This window comes from Vitis riparia, chromosome 14 (assembly GCF_004353265.1).
Source record: "Vitis riparia cultivar Riparia Gloire de Montpellier isolate 1030 chromosome 14, EGFV_Vit.rip_1.0, whole genome shotgun sequence".
Lineage (NCBI taxonomy): Eukaryota > Viridiplantae > Streptophyta > Magnoliopsida > Vitales > Vitaceae > Vitis > Vitis riparia.
Window position 1 is genome coordinate 11,648,169 of NC_048444.1, and position 24,286 is coordinate 11,672,454.

General features: G+C 31.1%; 1 protein-coding gene across 3 annotated transcripts in view; it reads left to right on the forward strand.

Moving 5' to 3' along the window:
• The window catches only part of LOC117929889 (integrin-linked protein kinase 1-like), an 86,314-nt gene extending 84,101 nt beyond the window's left edge, over positions 1–2,213 (forward strand). For all 3 annotated transcript variants that reach the window (XM_034850326.1, XM_034850328.1, XM_034850327.1), the window contains exon 12: positions 1,782–2,213. In XM_034850326.1, coding sequence (XP_034706217.1) covers positions 1,782–1,905 — 124 coding nt within the window. In that variant the 3' untranslated portion in view covers positions 1,906–2,213. The remainder of the gene's footprint in view (positions 1–1,781) is intronic.
• The last annotated feature ends 22,073 nt before the right edge of the window (positions 2,214–24,286 follow it).

Sequence of the window (24,286 nt, forward strand, 5' to 3'; positions counted from 1 at the left end):
TGTGAAACACCTTTTGAAGGAAGCTTACTCTGTCTTAAAGAAAAGCATTTTCTTCTATAAGATTAGCGATGACCCTAAATTCATTTCCAAGGCCCAAGGTCAAAATTATCGCCCTCCAACTTTTACTTTAAACTTTTCATTTACCCTCTTGTAAGCTTGGTTGATTTTAGTAATTTCCTTATGCAGCTCTTCATAAAATCTTTGAAATCTTATCACTTCTTCTGAGCTACAATGACTAGATTGGGTAGAAATGTCATCATTGGTTCACATTAAGAAACTAAAATCCGCCTAAACTACAGCAGTAAAATTAAATATCCCAGAGCTGTGGAAGGAATCTTCTGAAGTAATAGACTAAGGAAAAATCACTCCAATTGGCAGTCATCACCTTTACATAGTTTTTCCCATTCTTGTTTGGACATTCAGATATAATGTCCGTGGCCAGGGCACTTGAAACATTCCACGGAGGGATTTTCTTTCTTCCCTTTTTCTTTGGAATTTTACTTTGAATTTCTTAAGTTCTTTTTGTTCAAAGCTCTTTCCATTTACTAAACTAAAAGATTTCTTCAACTTTTCATGAAGAAAGCCATTTCTTCATCTCCAAAAGGAACATCCAGTTTGTCTTCCAACTCATCAAAATCCATTTGAACAGGTCCAACATTTTCATCAATTTTGAGAGATTCAATAATTGTTCTCTTAGTTAGCAATGACCTTGGGTGAGAATCTACAGGGACATCTATTAATTTAGCATGTGTGCTCCACTCTCTTCCCTGCTGATGGTTTCAATCAATTAGCACCTATCAGAAGCTTAGAGATTTTAACTGCATTGGTACCTTTTGGGTCACTTCAACAATGTGGCCTACCTCTTTTGATATCATGCATGTAGCTACTGATGAAATTCACCTAGTTTACAAGACTAAAAATGACATAAGCCCTTTTAAGAGTTTATTCCCACAAATGCTGAATTCTTCCGTTAGACTGAGGTTTTACAATATATCTGTTTTATTCAATTTTCAGTTGTTACAACAGAATGAATGCAGCCAGTCTGAATAGGTAGATGCACTCTTCATCTATAGATTTAGGAATGATCTCATTCAGATTCATTAGGCATAGGTACACCCATGAGAGAGGTGTGATCTAGTTACAGAAAAGCCCTCTGATGTCCATACTAACAAATTGAGCAGAGGATCTCAGTTAGGCAGAAACATTTTCAGAGTGTACCAAATGCTTTGATGCCAAGTGAAATGGCCTACTGATTTTTTTTTTAATTAATTTTTTGGTCTCCAAAAATCCTTTGGAATTTATTTTGTGTCATTAAGAAGGGTCTTGATCTGATTAGGTATTTATTTGTTGATTCTGAAAAATACCTGAATGAGCATGTCTGAGTTATAAGGAAGAGCAAGCTCCTTTCTGGGATCTTCATTCATTGGAATCCACAAACCCTATTCATTGGAACACTAGGTATATATATATATATATATATATATATATATATATATATTGGATGGAATAATCAAACCAGATTTGGTCAGGGCTTTAAAATGAAAGCCATAAACAAAGACAGAAAAAGAAAAAAGAACAAAGGAAAAACAGCCTGGATCAGTTTTTAAAATTTTTAGTCACCCAATTTCCTTCCAGATCACGGCCAATAAGAGTTCAGGAAACCATTTTTTACAGCCATGTTTGATATATGTATACACTCGGGTCCTTAAAACTTGCTCTTGAGATCAACAATATCGTTACAAAATTTTCTTATCATTTAATGGGTAAATGTGCATTTGCAGATTGATAGAGCAGTGCGTGAGTGGAGATCCATCACAGACGCCCACGCCCACATTTGCTTCAGCCATAGCAATTCTTGAGGAAGTTTCCATGACTCTTGGAAGACCTGCTTGCCCTGTCTGTTGATTGCCTTATGCTATATGTAGGTAGACAACATCTGCACCAATAAGTTAAGAAACTCTTGCAATCCTGCATGCTTCCCTATGCCTATGGTATCTGCTCAACAAACCTCGGGTAATAATTTAGTGCTTTGGGTTTGGTAACTCACAGACCCACCCACTGTTTTCACATCCACTTTACATTGTTGATGTAAGCCATAGCAATAGTTGGGTTCGTCTCTCTTATCACTATCTTGTGATGAGTTTATTGTTCCCTTAATTATCTCACAACTAACAGGCTTCCAGTGAGTGGTAAATGTTTGAATTTGATTAAAATTAAGTGGATGCATGTTAGCATAGGAAGGATACAACAAATGTTGATAGAGTCAGTTCTATTTATTAGCTCATTCCAGAGCTAAGAAACTCCTACATAAGCTGATAGGCAAGGGCTGGATCCTGGAGGGGAGTATATAGATACATTAAGGGTAACCGTTATATCCTAACAGCTTTAGTTTTGGTAGTTTAACCTAGTACATAGGTCAAACCCAAACCCAACATGAATAATGATCAGATTAAAAACATAAATCCAAATATTTTTTAATTATTAAACAAATAACACATCTTGAAACCCATTTAACTCAATAATCAAATTGAGTTAAACCTTATATAAGTCGATATAATTAATGTCTAAATCAGACATGTTTACGACTTAATTGACCTATTTATTGAAAAAAAAATTAAAAGAAGTTTAATATAAATTAGATAGTTTAAAGTTATAATTAGATCGATCAACATGATTATTAAATGAGTCAATTTATATCAAATTCGTGTAATGTAGGTTATCCAAAAACTATTTGTTTATTAAATGGTTATGTAAATTGATACGAATTTGATTCAAATCTAATTATACTTAACTCAAACCCATGAAAAACATATTGGGTTTGAATCATATCAAACTTTTTCAACCCTAATTGAACTTAGTATTCCCTTGCAACCAAAGTTTTAGTTTAACAATTTTTTAGTTCAAAAAGGTTAGCCTAGATTAATAGAATTGGTATTAATAGTATGAAACACCTACCTCCTCATTTAAAGAAATATATGAAAAAATTCTTAAGATATATATATATATATATATTGTTTGATTTGTTATGATAAAAGTGATGACATGATCAACATTTTTATTATTATTATTATTATTATTATTAAGGTTAGTCTAGATTAATAGCATTGGTATTAATAGTATGAAACACCAACCTCCTCATTTAAAGAAATATATGAAAAAATTCTTAAGTATCATCAACATTATTAGCAAAAGTTTTCCACTTTATATTCATGTATTCATTGTTTGCTATTTAAAATGACTCTCTTTCTAATTTTTTTTAGTAAATATTTTTTCATCATATTTTCATCTAAAAACTCTTGCACAACAAAAATAGTGCACCATTGTTTATAATTTTGATTAGAAAAATGCATGGAGATTCTCCCAATGGACAAAAATTCATTCGGATTGACCAGGCCAAGAGTCTTTGATCTAATGGAAAGAAGACTTGGAGGTCGGAAATTGGAAATAGGATTTGATGGTGTAGACAAGGCCAAGAGTCTTTGATTCCCATTCACACAAGGCCAAGAGTCTTTGATTTAATGGAAAGAAGACTTGGAGGTCGGAAATTGGAAATAGAATTTGGTGGTGTAGACAAGGCCAAGACTCTTTGATTTCCATTCACACCAGGCCAAGAGTCTTTGATTTCCATTTCCACTCACCAATTATCTTTCCTCAAAGTCTTCCATACATTTTTTTTCGGGCCCTTATTTCCATTCACTTGGACCAAGTCTAACTCTAGATTTGATGAATTTTTTTTTCTTTTTTTTTTTTTTTTCTTTTTTTTTTTCAGATTTAGTGGCTTAGTCTTTCTGAGTGGAAATTAAACTCTGGAGATCCCTAGTGGTGGACTCCTCATTTAGAGCCAACAAAAGATTTCTTTAAAACGAGAAAATTATTGGGAGTGGTGGAAACTTAGTTTGATTTATTTAAAAAAGAACAAACTCCAAGATCATAAAGATCTTTATACACATCATAAAGATCTTCCATTGGAAACACCACTTCTCATTTCATAGAAAGCCTCATGAATTTGTATACAAGTGTCTTCTGCACAATCTCCAAGATCATTTTTGAGGAAAAGGAGAATAGATTCAGAGATTAAGTCTTCGAAGAAGTAAAGAAAACACAACTATAGAAAATTAACTAGAAAAAACTTTTATACTTATAATTTATGTATCTCATATCTCATGTATAAAGATTCCAATTTTGAAGGTCTTAGACTATTCCAAAAAAAAAAAAAAATCATGTTTATTAACTAAAAAGGATTTTTAAAATAAAAGTTTGTTTGATCATGTGACTAAAAAATAGTTTTCCCGTCTTTCAAAATAAAATGTTGTTTTTAAAAATTCATAATATTATTTGACCATTATTCCATGTTTTAGATTTTTAAGAATAAAGTGAAATAAAGAACAATACTTAGAGAACAAATAAAAATTCTTTTCACTAGTTTTTTAAAAACAAGAGGAAAACATGGAGAGAATTAAGAAACCATAAAAAATAAATAAATAAAATTAAGCGTAGGATCATTCTTATTTTATCTCTATGATCCAATACCGATACAAAAAATTTCAAATATGATCTTTCTTTAGATTACACATTTTTTTTAACTTCTTTAAATTTTTCATTCATCAAATAAATTTTAAATCAAACTATACTTGATACATAAAATTTATTAATTTTAAAAGATAATTTGAAGAAGAAAAAAAAAGTCGATTTGATTAATACTAGAATATTATGGAACTCAATAATATTATAAAGTCATACACCAAAATTTTATTTTAAATGATTTGGTTACTTCTTTACATATATCATATTTTTACAAATTTCTTTACTAAGAAAATAAACTCCAAATCAAATAAGACTTAATGCATTGGATCCATTAACGTGTATAGTAATTTTTAAAAGGAATTTATAACTCAAATAGTGATTCAATTAGTACTAGAAATTTATGGATAAAAATTGCTTTAGAACAACTATTATTTCTCTTCTATATAAAAACATATTTTTTTCAATTTTTTCATTGGGCAAATAAACTCCAAATTAAACAAAACTAAATCATGTTGAATTTATTAATAAATCTAATCATTTTTAAAAATAATTTGAAACTTAAATAGTGAAACCATTAATACCATTAATTTATGAATAAAAATTTATTCATAACAATTGTATTATTTCTTTTTTGCACATAATTATATTTTTTTTAGAAATTTTCTTATTAGAAAAAGGAACTTCAATTAAGACAACACTTGGATTTAAATTGTTAATAGATTTAACAATTTTTAGAAATAATTTGGAACTCAAAAAAATAGATCTAATCACTATAAAAGAAAAATAATGGACCAAAACTATATATTTAGAGTAATGACCAAATCATTTAAAATTTTGTATTTGAGTCATTGAACTACTTAGAGGGGGGATGGATAGTTAGTCCAAGATTTTAATGTCTAATTTCAATTTTATCTCAATTTCTTTTAACTTCAAATTAATTCAAATTCAAATTAATCAAATAAAAATTATCAACATTATCTAGAAAATCAATCCATAATAAGAGAAACATGGTATGCAAGGAAAACCACCTATAGAGTACTAGCATAAACTTTGTAGCTATAAGCACTACTAGCCAAATAACCACAAATAAAATCCACTAAATATCAAAAAAAAAAAAAAAAAAAAAAAGGTGTACAGTTTTATCTAATTTTGATTTATCTATTGACAAGAGTCTTGTCAGCCTAAGGGTTCTCCTAAGTGAATTTTAATGATAACAAATCATGGTAAGTAAGCTAATGATTTAAAATTGAGATGAGTTTTAAGTATAAATTGAGAAATTCAAATGAGGAATCAAGTCGATCATTAAAGGATCTAAGAAGTGTAAGATCAAGAGAGCATGAAGTCCATTCAAGCATAGGGACTTAATGCAATCACTTGGGTGAACTTACAATTTTTAACTCATTCATGCTTATATTTTATAAACTCGAATCTTAAGCAAAAACCACTCAAAATGTGTTTTACAAAAGTGTCTAAAGACATTATCTAAGTGTTAAAAAGAATTGGAATGAAAAATATAGGTTTTTTTAGCCAAAATTTTCCAATCGGTCGAGAAAGGGCTTAACTGGCTCAACCAATTAGGGAACCAATCAATCGATTACCCTTTCCCAATCAAGGACCGATCAAAGGGTGCACAAAACGTTCTCTTTCTTCTAGAATGGTTATCTTCTTGATCAAAGAGAACCTTTTCTCAGTCGAAGGTACCCCTTTCTCAATCAAGGTTTAGTCAAACCTCTAATGATCACTTGCTAAACATTAAATGGCAATGGGTAGTCAACTGATCAATCAAAACTCGACTAGGTTATTAAGTAACTTCCTTATACTTATTAAGTAATTATGCTAGGTTAAGTAATCTTAAACTTACATCTATTGGAGTAAGGATTGACTGTTAATGTTTTAAGTTGAAGATATACTTGAAAAGATATTTTAGTGCCCATTGGAGTCAGAAAATCTAATTGTAAAGACTTGGAAGCTTGGTTGAAGCTTCAAACTAGAGGAACCCTCACTTGAAATGAGCTTGAGAAGAGTGGACGTAAACAGGATTGTTGAACCACTATAAACTTTATGCTTACATTCTTTCTATTCCTTATATCTTTACATTTACTGCTCTATTAATTGTTTAATTAAATGTGTCCTTGACAATCTTTTAAAAACCCAATTCACCCCCTCTTGAGTTTTTTTTTTTTCTAATCAAATTATCCTTAATCTTCCTTTCTAAAACCTAAAATTGGACTTTTTATATGAAAATTTAAAAATCAACATGTGGTATGCTCCTATTGGCCACTTATTTCCCAAATAATTACCTAAAATAACTATAAAAAAATACTAAAATCTTGATTTCTAGTTACATGGGGCCCATTTAGGTTTGATAGAGTGACAACGATGCAATTCCCAAAGTGAAGGAAGCATAATCCTAAAATGGCAATGTGTAATTTCAAAATTAGGACAATTTTGAAATCATTAGTTGAATTTTCAAAATCACCATTTCGAATTTGTAATGGTCCTTCAACTTTGTTCAATTGTCTCAAATGGCCATAACTTCTTCATTGCAGCTCTAATTTGTGCACATTTTGAAATAGTGGATTCCTAACTTTTTAAACTTCAAAATCATATGTGTCTTACTGCAAAAAAAAAATAGGGAAATGCTTCAAACATTGTGCTTCAAAAATTATGTCAAAGTTAAGGTATGTGTTGTTGCCATGTTTGAGTTTTAATTTCCATTTTAAGCTTAATTGCATTTGCTTCAAACCTTATTCCTTAGGGTTGCTTGGCCTCTACACCTCTCTATATAATTAATTTCTCATTGTTAACACTCATAAATTCCTTATATTTTCCTTACATGGACTCTTCTCATGCTTCGCAAGTGTTAAATATCTCTTTAAGCATAAATGACCCCTTACTCTACTTAATTTGGTTGAAAATTATTTTTGCAATTTGCATATTTTTTCTCCCTTAAACCTAAAATTAAGTTCAAAATATATGTTAGATCTATAACTAGGGTATTAACATTAATTTGCGTTAAGTTAGATGATTTGAATTTTTTATATTGTATAAATCATATCATATATTTGTCATTAGAGCACATATCTTGGCTCTAATCAGAAATCCCTTTGAAGCCATAGTGCACTACTTCTAATTGGTGTGATGACTTACCTTGATCATCAAGATGGTTCTCTAATGTTGAGTGTATTAGTGTATATGATTACACATTGAACAAGATTCAAGAAATTATTTAAATTGGATTTAATCAATTTTCATCTTGATATGATTTCATAAGGTATTGGAGTGTAATTGAATCTCTTTAGTAGAGTACTAAGTCAACTTCATAATTGGATTTTGAAGGAGTTATTATTTTCCTATATGTCTTAATGGTTGTTGCTTGAGCTTATATTCTTTATTGCTACAAAGTTTTGAGGATTTATGGAGAATTAGTCATTTATGTGAATGAAGTTGTTTCGGTAAAAACACAAAATTGCATAAAAATTTATGATTACTTATTTTGGCTTTTTCTGGATTGGGCTAATTGATTAAGAGCCAGTGAGTCAAATTAAGTCACCTAAGCCTAAATTGGGAAAAAGTCACTTACGCTTATAGGAAAGTCTATAAAAACCCCTTGGTTTTTAAGGTTGGACTTTTAACTTCTCAAACTAATAGTCTTCAAGGAACCTTAGCATCTTTCTCTCTTTCCTACGAAGGTGCATAGCCACTTTACACAAATATCATGGATCTAAGAAATAGCCACCAGGAAAAGGTTGCAACGTTATTGAGAATCCTATATTAACTAGATTATGATCCGGGAACATCCAGATCCAAATGTACGATTTATAACACCTAGATCTAAGTTTTAATGCTTCCTTTGTTGATAGATCTAATAGTCCTAGGATTTAGAAAGCATGCAACCTATTGTCTTGGCATTATGATAGAACCGATATCCATAATCCAATAAGATAGTAGCTATCAACCTTAACTCTAATCCTTGAGTCTTAGATCCTCCTATATCATGATCAATTGACACGCTCTTGTTCACAAATGATGTGTCAAATTTCATTAAAGAAATTGTTAGGGTCACAAACTACATGATCATAAACCTTAGGATCACCCAATGAAACATATTGTTTTAAACTTACAAGATATCATGGTGTCTCTATTGAGAATATTTGTTTTATCATATACCTTAATCACTAATCACCTAATCCATAAGAAATATATAATCACTTTAAGATCTCACTCATAGGTCAAAGTAACTTATGACCTTAGTAATAATGTAATATTTTCTCATGGTTGAGAACACAAGCAACATAGCAGCTTGGAGAACATATGACAACACAATAGTCATTAGTCATGACAAATCAATTAAGAGGTAGTATACTACAATTTATGATAAATTGCCTAAGTCATGAAATAGTCATGAACTAACTCACCATAAGAAATATAACTTAAATCTTCTATGCAACTCCTAATGCACTTAAGTCATGTACAAGACAAGTGATTAGACTAGAATACTCAAATATGTCATAATATAATAATAAGATAATAAAGCAAAACTGATATCATATATAATTAAATAAAAAATGTTATATCATGTCACTATTTTTAAGGGTTCTATTCTTATAACATTAATGTGAAACCTCTCTGTAGACATCAAAATTTTTAGTGAATTAAATTTTGCTAAATTGATATTCAAATTTGTAGCTTCCCAATTTAACAAAATTTGGGGTTGATAAGTGATGAGTCATACATATTTGACACATGACATATATTCAAAGTGTGATAGGTGGTTAAATTTGGAAGGCTACAAAATTTAGTCTTACAAATCAAATCAAATCTTCCAATTACAACCAAAAGAGAATTAAAAACAAAATATTCTCTTGTTGATAAATTTCTAAAGAAAATCAATCTTTCAATTGAAGTCAAAAGATAATTAAAAATAAATATTCTCTTGTTGATAAATTTCATTAATGAAGGAGACAAGTTACCAAAATCAAGAAATCAAATTATTTGAATTAAACAACTAAATCTTGGGGATTCCAAATTGAATTCCCTAATTTCACCTATAAATAGTGGTGACTTCCTTCAATGAAGAGGATTTTAGATCGACAAAATGAATTCACAAAAAAGAAAAAGAAAAAAAAAAGTTTTCACAATATTTCCCTACAAGTCCAAAAAATGATAGAAATGTTACACATGCAATCTTCGCCATTCAAGGAGTTCATTAGAGAGCAAGCCACTTGTGGCCCTCGATTGATCTTCAAAATTAAGAAAACATTTTTGTCACTATCTTTCAAATTGTGATCAAGGTGAATGACTTAGATGGAAATATTCTTGTGTAAACGAATATTACCACAAAAAAATTATCCCCATGATTAATTTTAATAAAAAAAATTTTGTTTCGCATATTTTCCTACATTTTGCTTACATTGCGGGACTTTTATGAAATTTGTGCATACACCCTCTACTATGGTACAATATGATTATAGTGGCTACTAGACCAAAGGTTGATGACTTATAGTGGGAGAATCGGTGCTAAGAAAATCATGTTCTAGTATTCAATATAGTGCATCATGCTGAATTTTCCAAGGAAAACAAGCTCAATGCCATTTTAGCCTAATCAATGTCTCAATATTTTTGTTGTAATTCTTTTTCTGATTTAATAAACCTTTTATTATTCAATTCAACTATATTTTTCCAATTTGTAGTACTATTAATTATGAGTGATTCAGTTATAAACTAGCTTTTGTTGATTCTTACTATTTTACTTGTGCTCAAAATTTTCCAATATAAGAAGAGAAAAAGTCATTGTGGACCTAATTCTTAAATGAACCCCTACTCAATGGCAAACCTCATTTATTTTGAATAAAATGCATTTAACTTGAAAACCATTTCATTTGTTTTTGGAGTTGTCACTTATTTTAATTATTCTTTTGAAAGAAAACAAAATAAGAAAGAAAACTTTATTATGACTCCTTAAAATAGAAAACCAAATTTATGAACTAAGGAAGAGTTCAAGGATTAGGTTATCTAGTGGAAAAGTGTTAGTCAACCAACTAAGTTCAAAATAAATTTGGTCTCTATTATGTAAGGTGATGAAACTTTGAAATTCTATTAATTAATCAATGTATATAAAAGTAACAAAAATAAACAATATGATACAATAAAGAAATATCCAATAATCATAGTCTAAAGAGTTTCGCTTTATAAATGGATAATCTCACTGATATTATGTTATAAGAACATTAATATAATTGATTATTCAAATAGGGTGTGTTGTGTTGTCAATGTGATAATATGTTAGTTAACAATGTGATAATATTTGATGAATTGGATCCAAATTTGTTTCATGTCTTTCCAATATTTGACGTAAGGGTAATATTTTGTGTTGTGGCACAATTGCCGCCATTTAATATCCTTTAAAATGAATTTGCAGATATATCTGACAAATCATTAATTGGTGACAACAAACTTTTGTACACCATTGCATATCAAAGTTATTGATTTGGATTTTCAAATGGTAAAAAAAGGACATTTCTTCCCTTAGGCACCTACAAAGTGTCAATTAGTTTCATTGATAATAGCACATGAGTCTTAGGATGTTTAACTAAAATGGATTATTTAAAGCCTAATTTTGAAACATTTTTCAATAAAGATACACCAAAATATAGTATATATATGGAGTATATCCACCACCATAAATTGTAGCTTCCTTTTTTATAGATAACATTTTCATCTTTGTTTATATATTGTTATTTTTCTTTCGTCTTAATGGAACTCAAAGTTTATTAGTTTAACCTTGAAAACTAGAGTCATGCTAAATTTGTAAAGATTCAAAGATATTAGAAGTGGCAAATTAAATTTTGGATTCACTTGACATCTTCCATAATTATGCTACATTTTCTCATTCCCTTTATCCACTTGCAACAAATCATGTTTGAGAAAAAAGTAGAGTATGCTTAATACTTTTATAGCACATGTATTACCACGATTGCGAGCACAAAGTTATCCAATGTTTATTCCCTAAATACTGTCATTTATTTTTCTCTTAGAAAAGAAGTTCATCACCCATTGGTCTTCTAATTCCACACAACATTACTCCATCAAGCTTTTTTATACTCCTACCACTACCTCCTATAGGAGTCTAGGCCATGTCTCAATCCCAATATGATAAATCATCCTCCTAGAGCAAATATTGATCATCGCCTTGGTAAGCTATTGTTAGGATAAAGTCCTTTGAAGTATGACACGATGTAACAGATTTGAAATACATTATTTATTTAATGATATTCCAAGTTCACTTTTATCTTTTCTTATACTATGCATTATACTCTATGAGCATTCTAGCCTAACATCTCTTGTATTGTATATGACTTGGGTGCATTAGGAGTTGTACAAAAGATCCAAGTCATGGGTTCTTTTCAAGTAGATTATTTATTCACAATCTATTCGTGAACTTAGGTCATCCATTTGAGGCTATAGTGCATCACCTCCTAATTATAGGAATTGTTGGTCTTGGTCGTCAGGATAGGGTTCCCATGATGAGTGCACTAATATGTATGGTTACACATTGGACATGAACTATGGTGAGTCATGACATTAGACCATCAAGTAGTCATGACTTTACCAAGCTACTACACTATATAGTCTCCCAACCTTAAGAGAATATTAAGTTTGTGTATAAATTAATAGTGGTTTTGACCTACAAGTGAGATTATAAGTTAATCATATATTCCTTATGGATTAAGTCACTATTGATGGAAACCGATGGCAATAGATATTTTTAAAAGAGGTGACATAATATCTCATGAACTTTAAGATAACATGTCCTATTAAGTGATCCTAAGAACATGTGGTCATGAAACCTATGAGTCCACAGTAATTCTTTTAGTGGAATTTAACATATGCTCTTAGTAAGTTAGAGTATGTTATTTGAGATAGCATGTCCCATTAGGTGATTCTAAGAACATGTGGTCATGAAACCTGTGAGTCCACAATAATTCTTTTAGTGGAATTTAACATATGCTCTTAGTAAGTTAAAGTATGTTATTTGATCACATAATAGGAGGATCTGTAACTCAAGGATTGTAAAGGTAGTCTTAAAATGTTGATACCTTTCACCTTATTAGACTACAGATAACTAGTTCATGGGGAAACTGTATATAGTGGATAACAAGTCATGAACCCGAGTACTTGATGTCTCATTATAATATACATAGGCTACTTGAGTAAAGTTGACTCTCTATAGTAGAATGTTGAGTCAACTTCTTCAGAATTGGATTCTAAGAGAGCTAGTATGCCCTATGGGTTCCAATGGCCTTACTCAAGCTCATATTCCTTGATGACATGGTTTATAAGGGTTAAATGAGTTTTTAGTTCACTTTTGTGCATAAAGGGCGTTATAGTAATCATGCAAAGTCGCATAGAGGTGAGTGAATGATATCTTTAGATTGGGTTAATTGATTAATTGGAGCCTTGTTGAGTTAATTAATCAATTAGAAAACTTTTTAGGCTAAATTAAGAGATCCAAGCCCCTGGTGGGCTCAAGTCACTTAAGCCCAATAGGAAACATATAAATACCCTTTTAAGGGTTAAGGTTTTATATCTTATGATTCTCTCCATTCAGTTTAGAGAGAAAACCTTAGCCCCCAACCCTAAGATCTCCATAATCTTAGTGCCTAAACTCAAGGAGGAGTGATCAGGTAGAAGATCATGACGTTTATGAGATCTATTGTGAGTTTGGAGCTTGCTACATCAACATGAATTGATATAGGAACATTCGGATCACAAGTATGACATTTTATCTTGATCTATGGTATCTATATTGGATTTTGATACCAAGTTTTCCATTGTGTTTAGATTTGGAGAAGCCTATGATAGTTTTTATGCACCCTAATGATCCAAGGGATGCAAACAAAGAAATTTGAGGTTTCCTAATAACTATCGCCTCACCAACTAGCTAATTAGACATGAGCCCCTTGAGCAAATTTCTACTTTTACTCCTCATCTTATAGGATATTAGTGGTTGTTTCCAATTGTTATTCCCCTCTCAAGGGTAGGTTCTTACATGTTACTCACTAGTTCACTCAATAGGGGAATACTAAATAAGATAAGGTCATAGAAAAGAGAAAAAACGAATTCTCAAGTCACCATTCAAGTATAACAAGATATATAACAAACAAAGCTATTATATTCACCATATCACCATATATATGTACCATCAAATTCATGATAAATAACATTATTTGATGATGTTCATATTAGGATAAAGCCTTTAAAAGCATGACATGATGTAACATATTTGGATTTATTATCAATATGATTTTAGTTTCCAATTTCTATCTATCATATTCCATATCTTATATCTTATTAGCATTTTGGTTTACATATTTTGTATTGTATATGACTTGGGTGCATTAGGAACTACATGAATGATCCAACTCATGGGTTTATTGATAGTAGATGATTGGTTCACAATCGATTCATGGATTTAGGTAATTTATTTGAGATTGTAGTACATTATCTCCTAATTTGAGTGATATTTTGTCTAAATTATCGATGTTGGTTCCCATAGTGAGTGCACTCTAGTCATCGGGATGGGTTTCTTTAGTGAGTGCACTAATATGTATAGTTATACATTGGACAAGACCTATGGTGAGTCATGACATAAGGCTATTAGATAGTTATGATCACACCAAGCTACTATACTAAATGGTCTCACAACCTTAAGAGAATATTGAGTTTATGTCAAAGTTTGCAATGACTTTGACTTACGAATGAAACCTTAAAGTAGTCATATATTCCTTATTGAGTGGATCATTATTGATAAAGGTGGGTGACAATAGATATTTTCAATAGAGGCACCTGAAATCTTATGGAGATTGAAACATTGTGTCTCCTTGGGTGATCATAAGAAAGTGTGTTCAAGAAGACTATGATCATAGTAGTTTCTTAACTGGAACTTGACATATACTCTTTTTGAGTCGGAGTATATCAATTGATCACACAATAGGAGGATTTTAGACTCAATAATTATAGAGGTAATCTTGAAATATCGATAACATCACCTTTTTAGATTATGAACATCAATGCATGTGAAACCTGTATAAAGTGGATAATAGGTCACTAATTTGAGCACTTTTGTATAATTTGTAATATATATATATATATAAGATATTGAAATTCAATTGACTCTCTATAATAATGTTGGGATAAAGACCCTAGAAATCATGACATGATGTAACAAATTTTAGTTTCAGTAATAAATTTATTTATCATCATTTTGGTTCCCTTTATTATCTTTGTTTGTATTAATTATGTTCTAAGCATTCACACCCCTAGCACTTGCATTGTACATGACTTGGATATATTAAAAGTTACACGAAAGATCTAAATTATGGGCTATTTGTAAGATGATAAGTAATTCGCAATCGGTTCATAGATTTAAGCAATTCATTAGAGACTATAGTGTATTACCTACTAATTATAGGGATGACTTGTCTTAATCATCAGGATGGTTTTCCATGTGAGTATACTAGCACTTATGATTACACATTGGATAGGACTTGCAGTGAATCATGACATTGGCTATTGGGTATTCATGATTCACTAAGATACTACATTGTGTGGACTTTCAACCTTGAGAGAATATTAAGCCTATATGGAATTCAACAAGAAAGACTTTGACCTATAGGTGAAACCCTAAGGTGGTCATATATTCCCTACGAAATTCGTCATTGTTAATGGAGGTTGATGGTTATAGGTATACTAGATATAGGCACTATGATATCTTATGAGATTGAGACAGTGTCTCGTTAGGTGATCTTAAGGACATGTGATCAGAAAAAACTATGGTTATGGTAATTTCTTAAGTAGAATTTTACATATACTCTTTATAAGTTAATTTTATGTTAGTTGATCATATAATATGAGGATTTAGAATTCAAGAAACAAAGAGGTAATCTTAAGACGATGACAACACATACCTCACTAGATTACAAATACTAGTTCATAGGAAGTCTACATGTAGTGGATAGTAGGTTACAGACCCAAGCTTTGTTTCATTGTAATATCATAAGATATTAGAATCCAATTAATTATCTATAATGGAATATTAAGTCAACTTCAAAATTAGATTTTGAAGAAGTCAATATTTTCTTATAGGTCCTAATGGTCCCCATTCAGGCTCTTGATTCATGTTGGCACATTTATTTAAGGAAATTATGGGTTTCTAATTCATAAGTGTGTATAAGGGCATTTTGGTAAAAATGCAAGGTTGGACTAGAACTTATAAATAGTCTTTTTGGATTGGGCTAATTAATTAATTAGAGTTCAATATGACTAATTAATTAATTAGGACACAAGTGGACTAGATTAAGTAACCTAAGCTAAAGTTAGGCTCAAGTCACTTATGCCCATAGGAAAGCCTATATAAACCCCTTTAGGGGTATAAGGCTTCACTTTTGGCCATTGTCTTACAAACTCCAAAAAAGAAAACCCTAGCCTCTCTATAGAGGAGACCACCCTTTTCTTATGACAAAGATCCATGAAATGAATGATTAGACAAAATGAGATCTATGACACTTATGGTTTACTTCATTGGATTAAAATCGATCTAGGAACATCTATATTATAGGTATGTTTTTCTCTCTAGATCTATTATTTATGGTTTTGACTGCCATGTTCTTCTACTATGTTTAGATCTAGAGAAACCTAAGAATAATTGGCATGCATCCTACAACCAAGGAACAAAGTAATCCGAGATTCCTTATAAGTGGGATGTTGAGTCAACTTCATAATTAGATTATGAGGTATCCAATATTTCTATATAGGTCTCAGTAGTCCTCGCTTAAGCTCATATTCCTTGATGACACGATTTATAGAGTCAAATGAGTTCTTTATTCACTTGTGCATAAGAGCAATTTGGTAAATACACAATCTTGCACAAAAGTTTGTGACTCTCTTTCTATACTTAGCTAATTGATTAATTACAACCTAATCGACTAATTAATCGATTAGAACCCATGTGGGTTAGATTAAGTAATCCAAGTATAAGGTGGTGTTTGCTTTTTGGCTTTTTGCTAAAAGCAATTTGCTTTTAGAATTTAGGTTGTTTGTTTTTTTAATTTTTAATGACTTATTACTAAATTTTTAAAATTTTTGGCTAAATGGAAAAAACCAAAATATTTGGGTTTTTCTAAATAGAAAAAACCAGTTTTTGAAACCTCCCCTCAAAGCTCGTCGCCCGACCTTAGCCCACCCATCCTCTCAAAGCTTTCTGCAACTAGCATTTTCAATCCTCACCTCATCCCCAAAGCGGTAATTTCTTCATTCTCCTTCTCCATCGCTCTCCATCCAATACTACATAGTTGGAAAAACGCTTCACTTTCAATCGACATTGTTGATCTGATTGAAGGTAACCCTCAACCCAAATTTATTTTGGATTTTCGGATTTTAATAGAGCAGTCGAGTCTCATTTCCTAGTGTTTCTCTCTGTAAAACTCTCATTCTCTATTTTGGTTCACATATGCAAGTGCTCTGTTTAGGGTTTTTGAGTTCACATGTTGCAGGTGTTAAGATAATTTTAGGATTTCTAGGCTCTGTTAGAGGAGCTGTGTGGGTGTTTCTTTTGTTTGAGTTCATTTTTAAGAAAAGATTTATAGGCTATTGATTTTGTTTGAGATTACAAAGAATGTGGGTATCGGGTATTTGGGTTTTTTTGTCTCAACAAAACCAAATCGGGAGTATTCAATGGGTGGTTGGGAGTTTAATTTCTATCTTTTGCAACCCTTTTGAATTAGTTGTTCAGACTCTCTTACACCATTTCTCTTATTGGTATGTGGATACTTTGTTTGCTGAATTTTACTTGGGTTCTGTTTATGCATCCTGTCCTTATGATCGACTTCTGAATTTTTGGCTTTGGTCTATGGATATCCATCCTTTTAAACTCTCTGATGATCTGGCTACAGTGAGACTGTAGACTCTTATAGCACGTGCCTATATTTTCATATATAATCTGTGGAATATTTCTTGGATTCTGTTAGATGGGTTTAACGAACAGGGTTATAAGCTGCCCTGTTTATGGGTATGGTTTCTATTCCATCTTTATAAAGTTCACAGTGATGCACTGTTGTTGGATTTGTTTTGTTGCTTTTGTAGTCATCATCTAAGTGTAGATGTGTACATAGAGAGAAAAACCAAGGCTGCTTGGTAGTTAATATGCCACACAATTAGTGGATCCTTCTAGGAGATTGCTTTCTCATATATCAGGATGAATTTTAAGGTTTTAAATTCAAGATTCTCTACGCTTCGACCTTTTTCAATAATGGCCTCATCAAGATCAAAAGACCTGTTTGTGACTGCAAGTACCATCACTCTTTCTATTTCCTGTGTGCCCAATCCAACCAGATTCTCCATGAGTTCTTGTTTCAGGTTAAGTAATCTGCTATCAACCCATTTCAGAAGAAGAGAGAACAAGAATATTGAATATATAAATCATAAGGTGATTCAGAGATAAACATAATGTAACATTCTTATTGCTGAAAATGGCAACTCCAATACTTTCAATGATGATAAGTGGCAAATATGATTAGGGATTTGGTGGAGCTTTAAACACTCTTGAAGTATGAGAGTTTGAAGACCATTTAGATGTGTAATTGATAATGGTAAGTCCATTATAGTTGTTCCACTTAAATCAAGCACCATTAGCTCTCTCATATTGCCTTTGATTTCTGGAAATCTCTCTAGCTTTGAACAGCCATTGCAAGACAAAGTTTGAAGGTGTTTCCACTTGTAAATACCTCTTGGAAGAAGCTCCAGGTTTACACATCTTGCAAGATTCAAGGGAAAAAAATAAAAAATAAAAAACAAGTTAGTTTTAGTAATTATAATACTGTTGCACTAATCTTTGAAGTACCATGCATTGTACAACCTTCTAGAGTTAGAATCTCCAAGTTGGAGTTGAGCAGAGACAGTAGTTCTTTTCAGATTTGTCCTGCTACATAGTGTGACTAGTGTCTAGTATCCGGTGTCAGTCAAGATAATTCAATGGAATGCATTTTGGGAAGGAGATGGATTCTGGAAGAGGAGATCTCATCCGGAATGGCATTGCCAAAACCCAAGCTTTCATGTCCTATATTCCCAACAAGGCAACAACCACAAAGAAGCAAAAAAGTGGCTCTTCATTTCGCTGTTGACGATCATCTTACAAAGGATTCCACAAAAAAACGATTCCCAAAATTCCATCCAACACAACATGGATGTTCTTAGCATAACAGTAGGCTTTTACATCCTAGACAGATTCACAATATAGAAATCTTGCCAAATTACATGCACACAGTTTTTTTTTCCTTTGAGGGAGATAGAGAAAAGAAAGAATGGGAATAAACTTGTCAAATAAAATTACATAAATTAATAGACAAGTGCCTTTAGAAAGAACCCATTAAATAAATAAAAAAAGAAACAAACAAGAAAAAAAAAGAACTGGAAAACCTCTAATCTGAATTGTCTGCTCTTAAGTGCTTGATAGCAGAATTAACACCTGCAGATGTCTCTTAGGGTGTTAAATTTTCAAGAGTAATTACAAAAAACACAAGTTTGAATTATTCTTGATATGCATATGAGAGAGAGCAAGCTTACCTTAGGTCCTTAGCCACACAGCATCAGGAAATCAAGGAACCCTGTTTTGCCTTGAGGACAACTCCTCTGTGGTTGTTCCGATGATATCATTAGCATGCTTCAATCCAACACAATAATACTTTCCAATTGTGTCCTGGAATCAACATATAGTCAGATTAGACAGAAACCAACCCTATCCATCTCTCATATAGATCAAAGGGAGAGATGTAGGCAAGATGTGAAACAAAGAAATAGATCAACAAGGGTCAAGAACATCAATGAGATTTTTTCTAAGAAAGTCCTCAATCTGATTACTGAGAACTAAATTTATCCTAATAATTTATATTTCCCTAAATATATATAAATTATTTTCTTTAGTATGTATATGGGTGATCATAAGTGCCTGTAGAAATGCGTAGACTTTCCATAAGCATACTCCATGCAATTTCTTAAAATAATTCCATTCAGGAACAGACAAATCATGTATGTAGCAATATTGAAGTCCCTTATCAAGGTCCCAGTAAAACAATTAATGCAATCGGTCATATAATTGAATTACTTTGTATATGATGGTTTCATTTTCTTTGAATAAGATTTGGTATGATAGCCCTTTCCCATCAACTTACAGAAATGATAGGTCTAGAATGCCTAACTTCTCTAACTTTTGAACAACATCATCCACATCAAAATTACAGTCCTCCCCAAACTCTTCTTTGATTAGTTTCTCACACCGCGAATCAAGATCCTATTCCAAATTGTCACAAAGCAATAAATCAATGGTGATAAAAAGAACCCATATTTAGTATCATGAGGGAATCTGGATATGTTTAAGAAGTATACATAGAAGATTGAGTTGGATTTTTATCTTATAGGGAAGAAGAACTACTATGTACAAAATATTCAACCAGGCTATCCTATGAGTCATTAATTTATATAAATTACTAGTCACAGCTTGACTATGTAAACAGATTAAGGTCTTTTTTACAGTCTTGAACAGGGTAAGGTCTTAGATCAAATACATTTCCTTGAAACTACTATCGTTGTTAGGCGTGGGTATAGCTCAAAATTGAATAGATAAATCCAAAATTGAGGTCTTAACTTTACAGTTTCAACCAGAATGGAATGGTTGAGGACCCATGACTCCAAACAAATGGCACAAAGGACTCAAAGCTTGTTCCTACTGTTCAACTATTTAGTCATATCTATTATTTGTTGTGCATGCTGAACCAATGACTTTGCTTCACTTATGACCATAGTTTCAACTCCTTAACCAATTTTTGTTCATACTCAAACTTTACATTCATGAAGATTTTTATTTTATTTTATTTTATTATCTCTAATTGAAAATTGAAAATTAATCATTAATGTTAGTTGGTTTTTTGTACAGTAATGAGTCAAAATGTTGATATTAGTAGGGCAAATTGGACTGACCCCATCCAAAGAAAGCACTTTATTGATCTTTGTCTTCAAGAGGCAAACAAAGGCTTTAGATCAAGTGGAGGTTTAAAGTCTAGTGCTTGGCCTCGAATTGCTAAAGAGTTGGAGAAGTTACTTGGAAAATGTTATACTTCAAAACAACTTAAGAATGGGTGGGATCACATGAAAAGACAATATCTCATTTGGAGTAAAATGATGACTATGAAAAGACATGGTTACAACTCTGTAACCAAAACTTTTGATTGGCCAGCTGAAAAATGGGAAGAATATCTATAGGTAGTTTTTTTTTATGGATTTGAGTGAATTTTAAAAATAATTGTCTTATATATGTATACATAACTAATTTGTTGTTTACCTTGTAAACTAGAAATATCCAGAAGCTAAACAATTCTGTTTTAAACCATTAGCAAATGTGGAAGAATTAGAGGCATTGTTTGGAGGAGTGTTAGCTTCTGGGGCTGAGGAATCATCAACACATTTTACATCTATGCCTAGCGAAACTTCAATTAGTTTAGAAGAAGATGAGGATTTGCCAAGAAATACTAATGATGAAGCAGAAGGTTCTAAGAAAAAATAGAAGAAAGGAAAGAAAGAGCAAACTCAAGAAGAAATGAATAGAATAATGAATGTGTTGGAGAATTTTGAAGGACCCTCAGTCAAAGAATGCATGAAGATTTTGAAGAGGCTCTTGACTTATGAGGATCCATTATACTATGTAGCAATTAATGCATTTTGTAAGAAGAAAGAGTACAGAGAGGTGTGGATGGAGATGGAAAGTGACGAAAAGCGAATGGAATGGATTCAAAGCTTGCGAAAATAACTTTTTAAATATTTGTTTTAGATTTGTGGAATGCATAGGGTATATGACTTATATGATGATTTTAATTTGGTACATTTGGTTTGTTTGTTTTGGATATTTGATACATTTAAACTTTTCCAATTATAAGACTTTCTCTCTACATTTTATGGATATTTGTTTTGGATATTTATTACTCATACATTGTTATAACTATTTGATTATATTGTTATGCTTTTGTTTCATAACTATTGTTTTTTTATAATAGATATTCTTATGGAGAATCTTTCACATCACTCAAATAGTTCAAGTTCATCATCATCAAGTGAAGATGAAGATACAAAGTTAGAAGTGACAAGAGTTTTAAAAAAAAGATTGGTTGTGTTGTTGCTCAAATTATTAAGTGACTCATCCATTAATAAGGAACGAGTCTCTACTTCATCATTTACAGGTTCACTTTTCATTTAAGAGCTTTTAAATGGTTCATCTAGCACATGTTATGAACTAATGAGGATGGAAAAACATGGATTTATTTCTCTATGTCACATGTTTGAGAAAAAGGATGGCTTGTTAACAGTAAACATTTGAATGTTGAAGAGAAAATGGCCATGTTTCTTATGACTATTAGTCATAATCTTCGGAATCGATTGATTAAGAATAGATTCCAACACTTAAGTCAAACAATTCACAAATACTTCCATGAGGTTTTAGTGGCCATGGTGAATTTCTCAAAAGAGATGATTACTCTTCCATCATTCAATGATAGTTTAAATGATATCTCCAATCGTCGGCTAAGACAAATTTTTAAGGTATATTATTTTTTATTTCTAATTATTCATATCATATTTGTATTATTCTCATATAAAAAATATTATTTATATTTTAAAGAATTATTACCATGTAGGATGTTGTTGGTGCAATTGATGGAACTCTTATTCATGCATGTATTCCCACTAATCAACAAGTACCTTATCGAGGTCGTGAGAGAGGAGAATGTTTTCAAAATGTTATGGCAGTTTGTGATTTTGACATGATATTTAGGTTTGTTGTTGTTGGATGGGAAGGAACAACTCATGATTCAAGAGTCTTGACAAAAACTATCCGTAACCCGCAACATAATTTTCCAATGCCCCCATCAGGTAAATATTTTATTTTCATTTTATTTAATATAATTTGTATTTATTCATTATAATAATCAACTCAATCCTTTTTTTTTTCAGCAAAATATTATTTAGTAGATGCAGCATACACACACACTCGAGGTTTTATGGCACCATATCATAATGTGCGCTATTGGTTGAGTGATTTTCGTAGTGGTGGTAAAGCTGTAGAAAAAGAGGCGATATTCATCCAATGTCATACAAGATTAAGAAATGTCATTGAACGTGTTTTTGGTGTTGTTAAGGCGCATTTTCCAATATTGAAGAGAATGACACCTTATTCGTTTACTACTCAAACAAAAATTGTCATGACATGCTTCTCCATTCAAAATTTTCTTCGACAAATCTCAGTTGCGGAAAGATTATTTTCTGAATATGACAATGAAGTGGAATTGGAAAGTGACAATGCGAATCAAAATCAAAACTCAACTACAAGTAGTTTTTTTGTAGCTTCTGATAAAAAATTCATGCAACAGTTCCGAAACCAAATCGCAAATGAACTCTTTCAAGTGTTTAGTTAACTTGTCATTTTTAGCTTTTTACCATTGTAAGAAATGCAATGTTTAGATATTAGCATAAAATGTGATGTCTTCGGATATTTGAAAATATGTACTTGAATTGTTATGTTTTTTCTTTAATTTGATTTAGGTTTTATCAATCCATTATTTTTCATATTATTAAGTTTAAATATTTTATTTTAATTATATAAAAAATAAATATATTAATTATTTTTTGTAAGAATGATAATGATAAATTATTTATTATAACAATTTTATTATTTTGAACTTTTTAGAAATAAGTTAAATTATATTTTTTTTAATACATTAAAATATTAAGATATTGGTTTTCAGCATATAAAAAAACAAACAGCTTAATACTTAATAGAAATAAAATTTAAAAAAAAACAAACAACTTAATACTTAATGCTATTAAGCATTATTTAGTATTAAGTTAAAAATAAGTTCTATTTAGAATTAAGCCCAAAAAAAAAAAACACCACTTAAGATAAGCTTAAGTCACTTAAGCCTACTAAAAGCCTATAAATATCCTCTTTAGGAGTTAAGGTTTCAATCTTGCATCCTATTCACTTCAAAGAAAGAGAAGTAGAGATCTCTAGCCACCAACCCCAAATAGGATTGCACCACTCTAGTCCTAAGATTCAATGTGGGAGTTATCACAATGAAAAATCATTGGGTTCGCAAGATCTACAAGGACTACCATGGATTCCATATAGTTTTGATACACCTATCGCCATTAAATAACTAACATGTTCTTCTAAAAATATGCAATAGATGATGTAAATTCAAACATTCCATTATTAAATTTTCTTTGAATGCATCTTCAAACATTTCATTATTAATTGTGTTTATTGCTTTGTCTTTACATGACAATTTAATGTGTTTTTAGAAATTTTTGAATGATCTTACAAGATTAACAAGTTGGTGATTGCTTAAGTGGAAGATTGGAATTGAGTCTAAGAAATGGAAAAAAGAGAAATAGACAATTTTAGTGCATACATATAAATGCCACATTAGCAAGATCGTGGTACATGAAAGGGATCATCCTTAATAAGGGGTATAGTTTCAAGTGTTAAAAGCCAAGTCTAAATGCAATGGCAAAGCATTTAAATTTAGAATTGAAAATCGCAAGTGAAAGGCAAAGTAATAAGGGTCTCATTAGAGTACTCAATCGATAGTAATAAAAAAAGACCAATCACAATATATTACCTTTATAATTCAGTCACATTACCTTGCATTCCACTTAATTC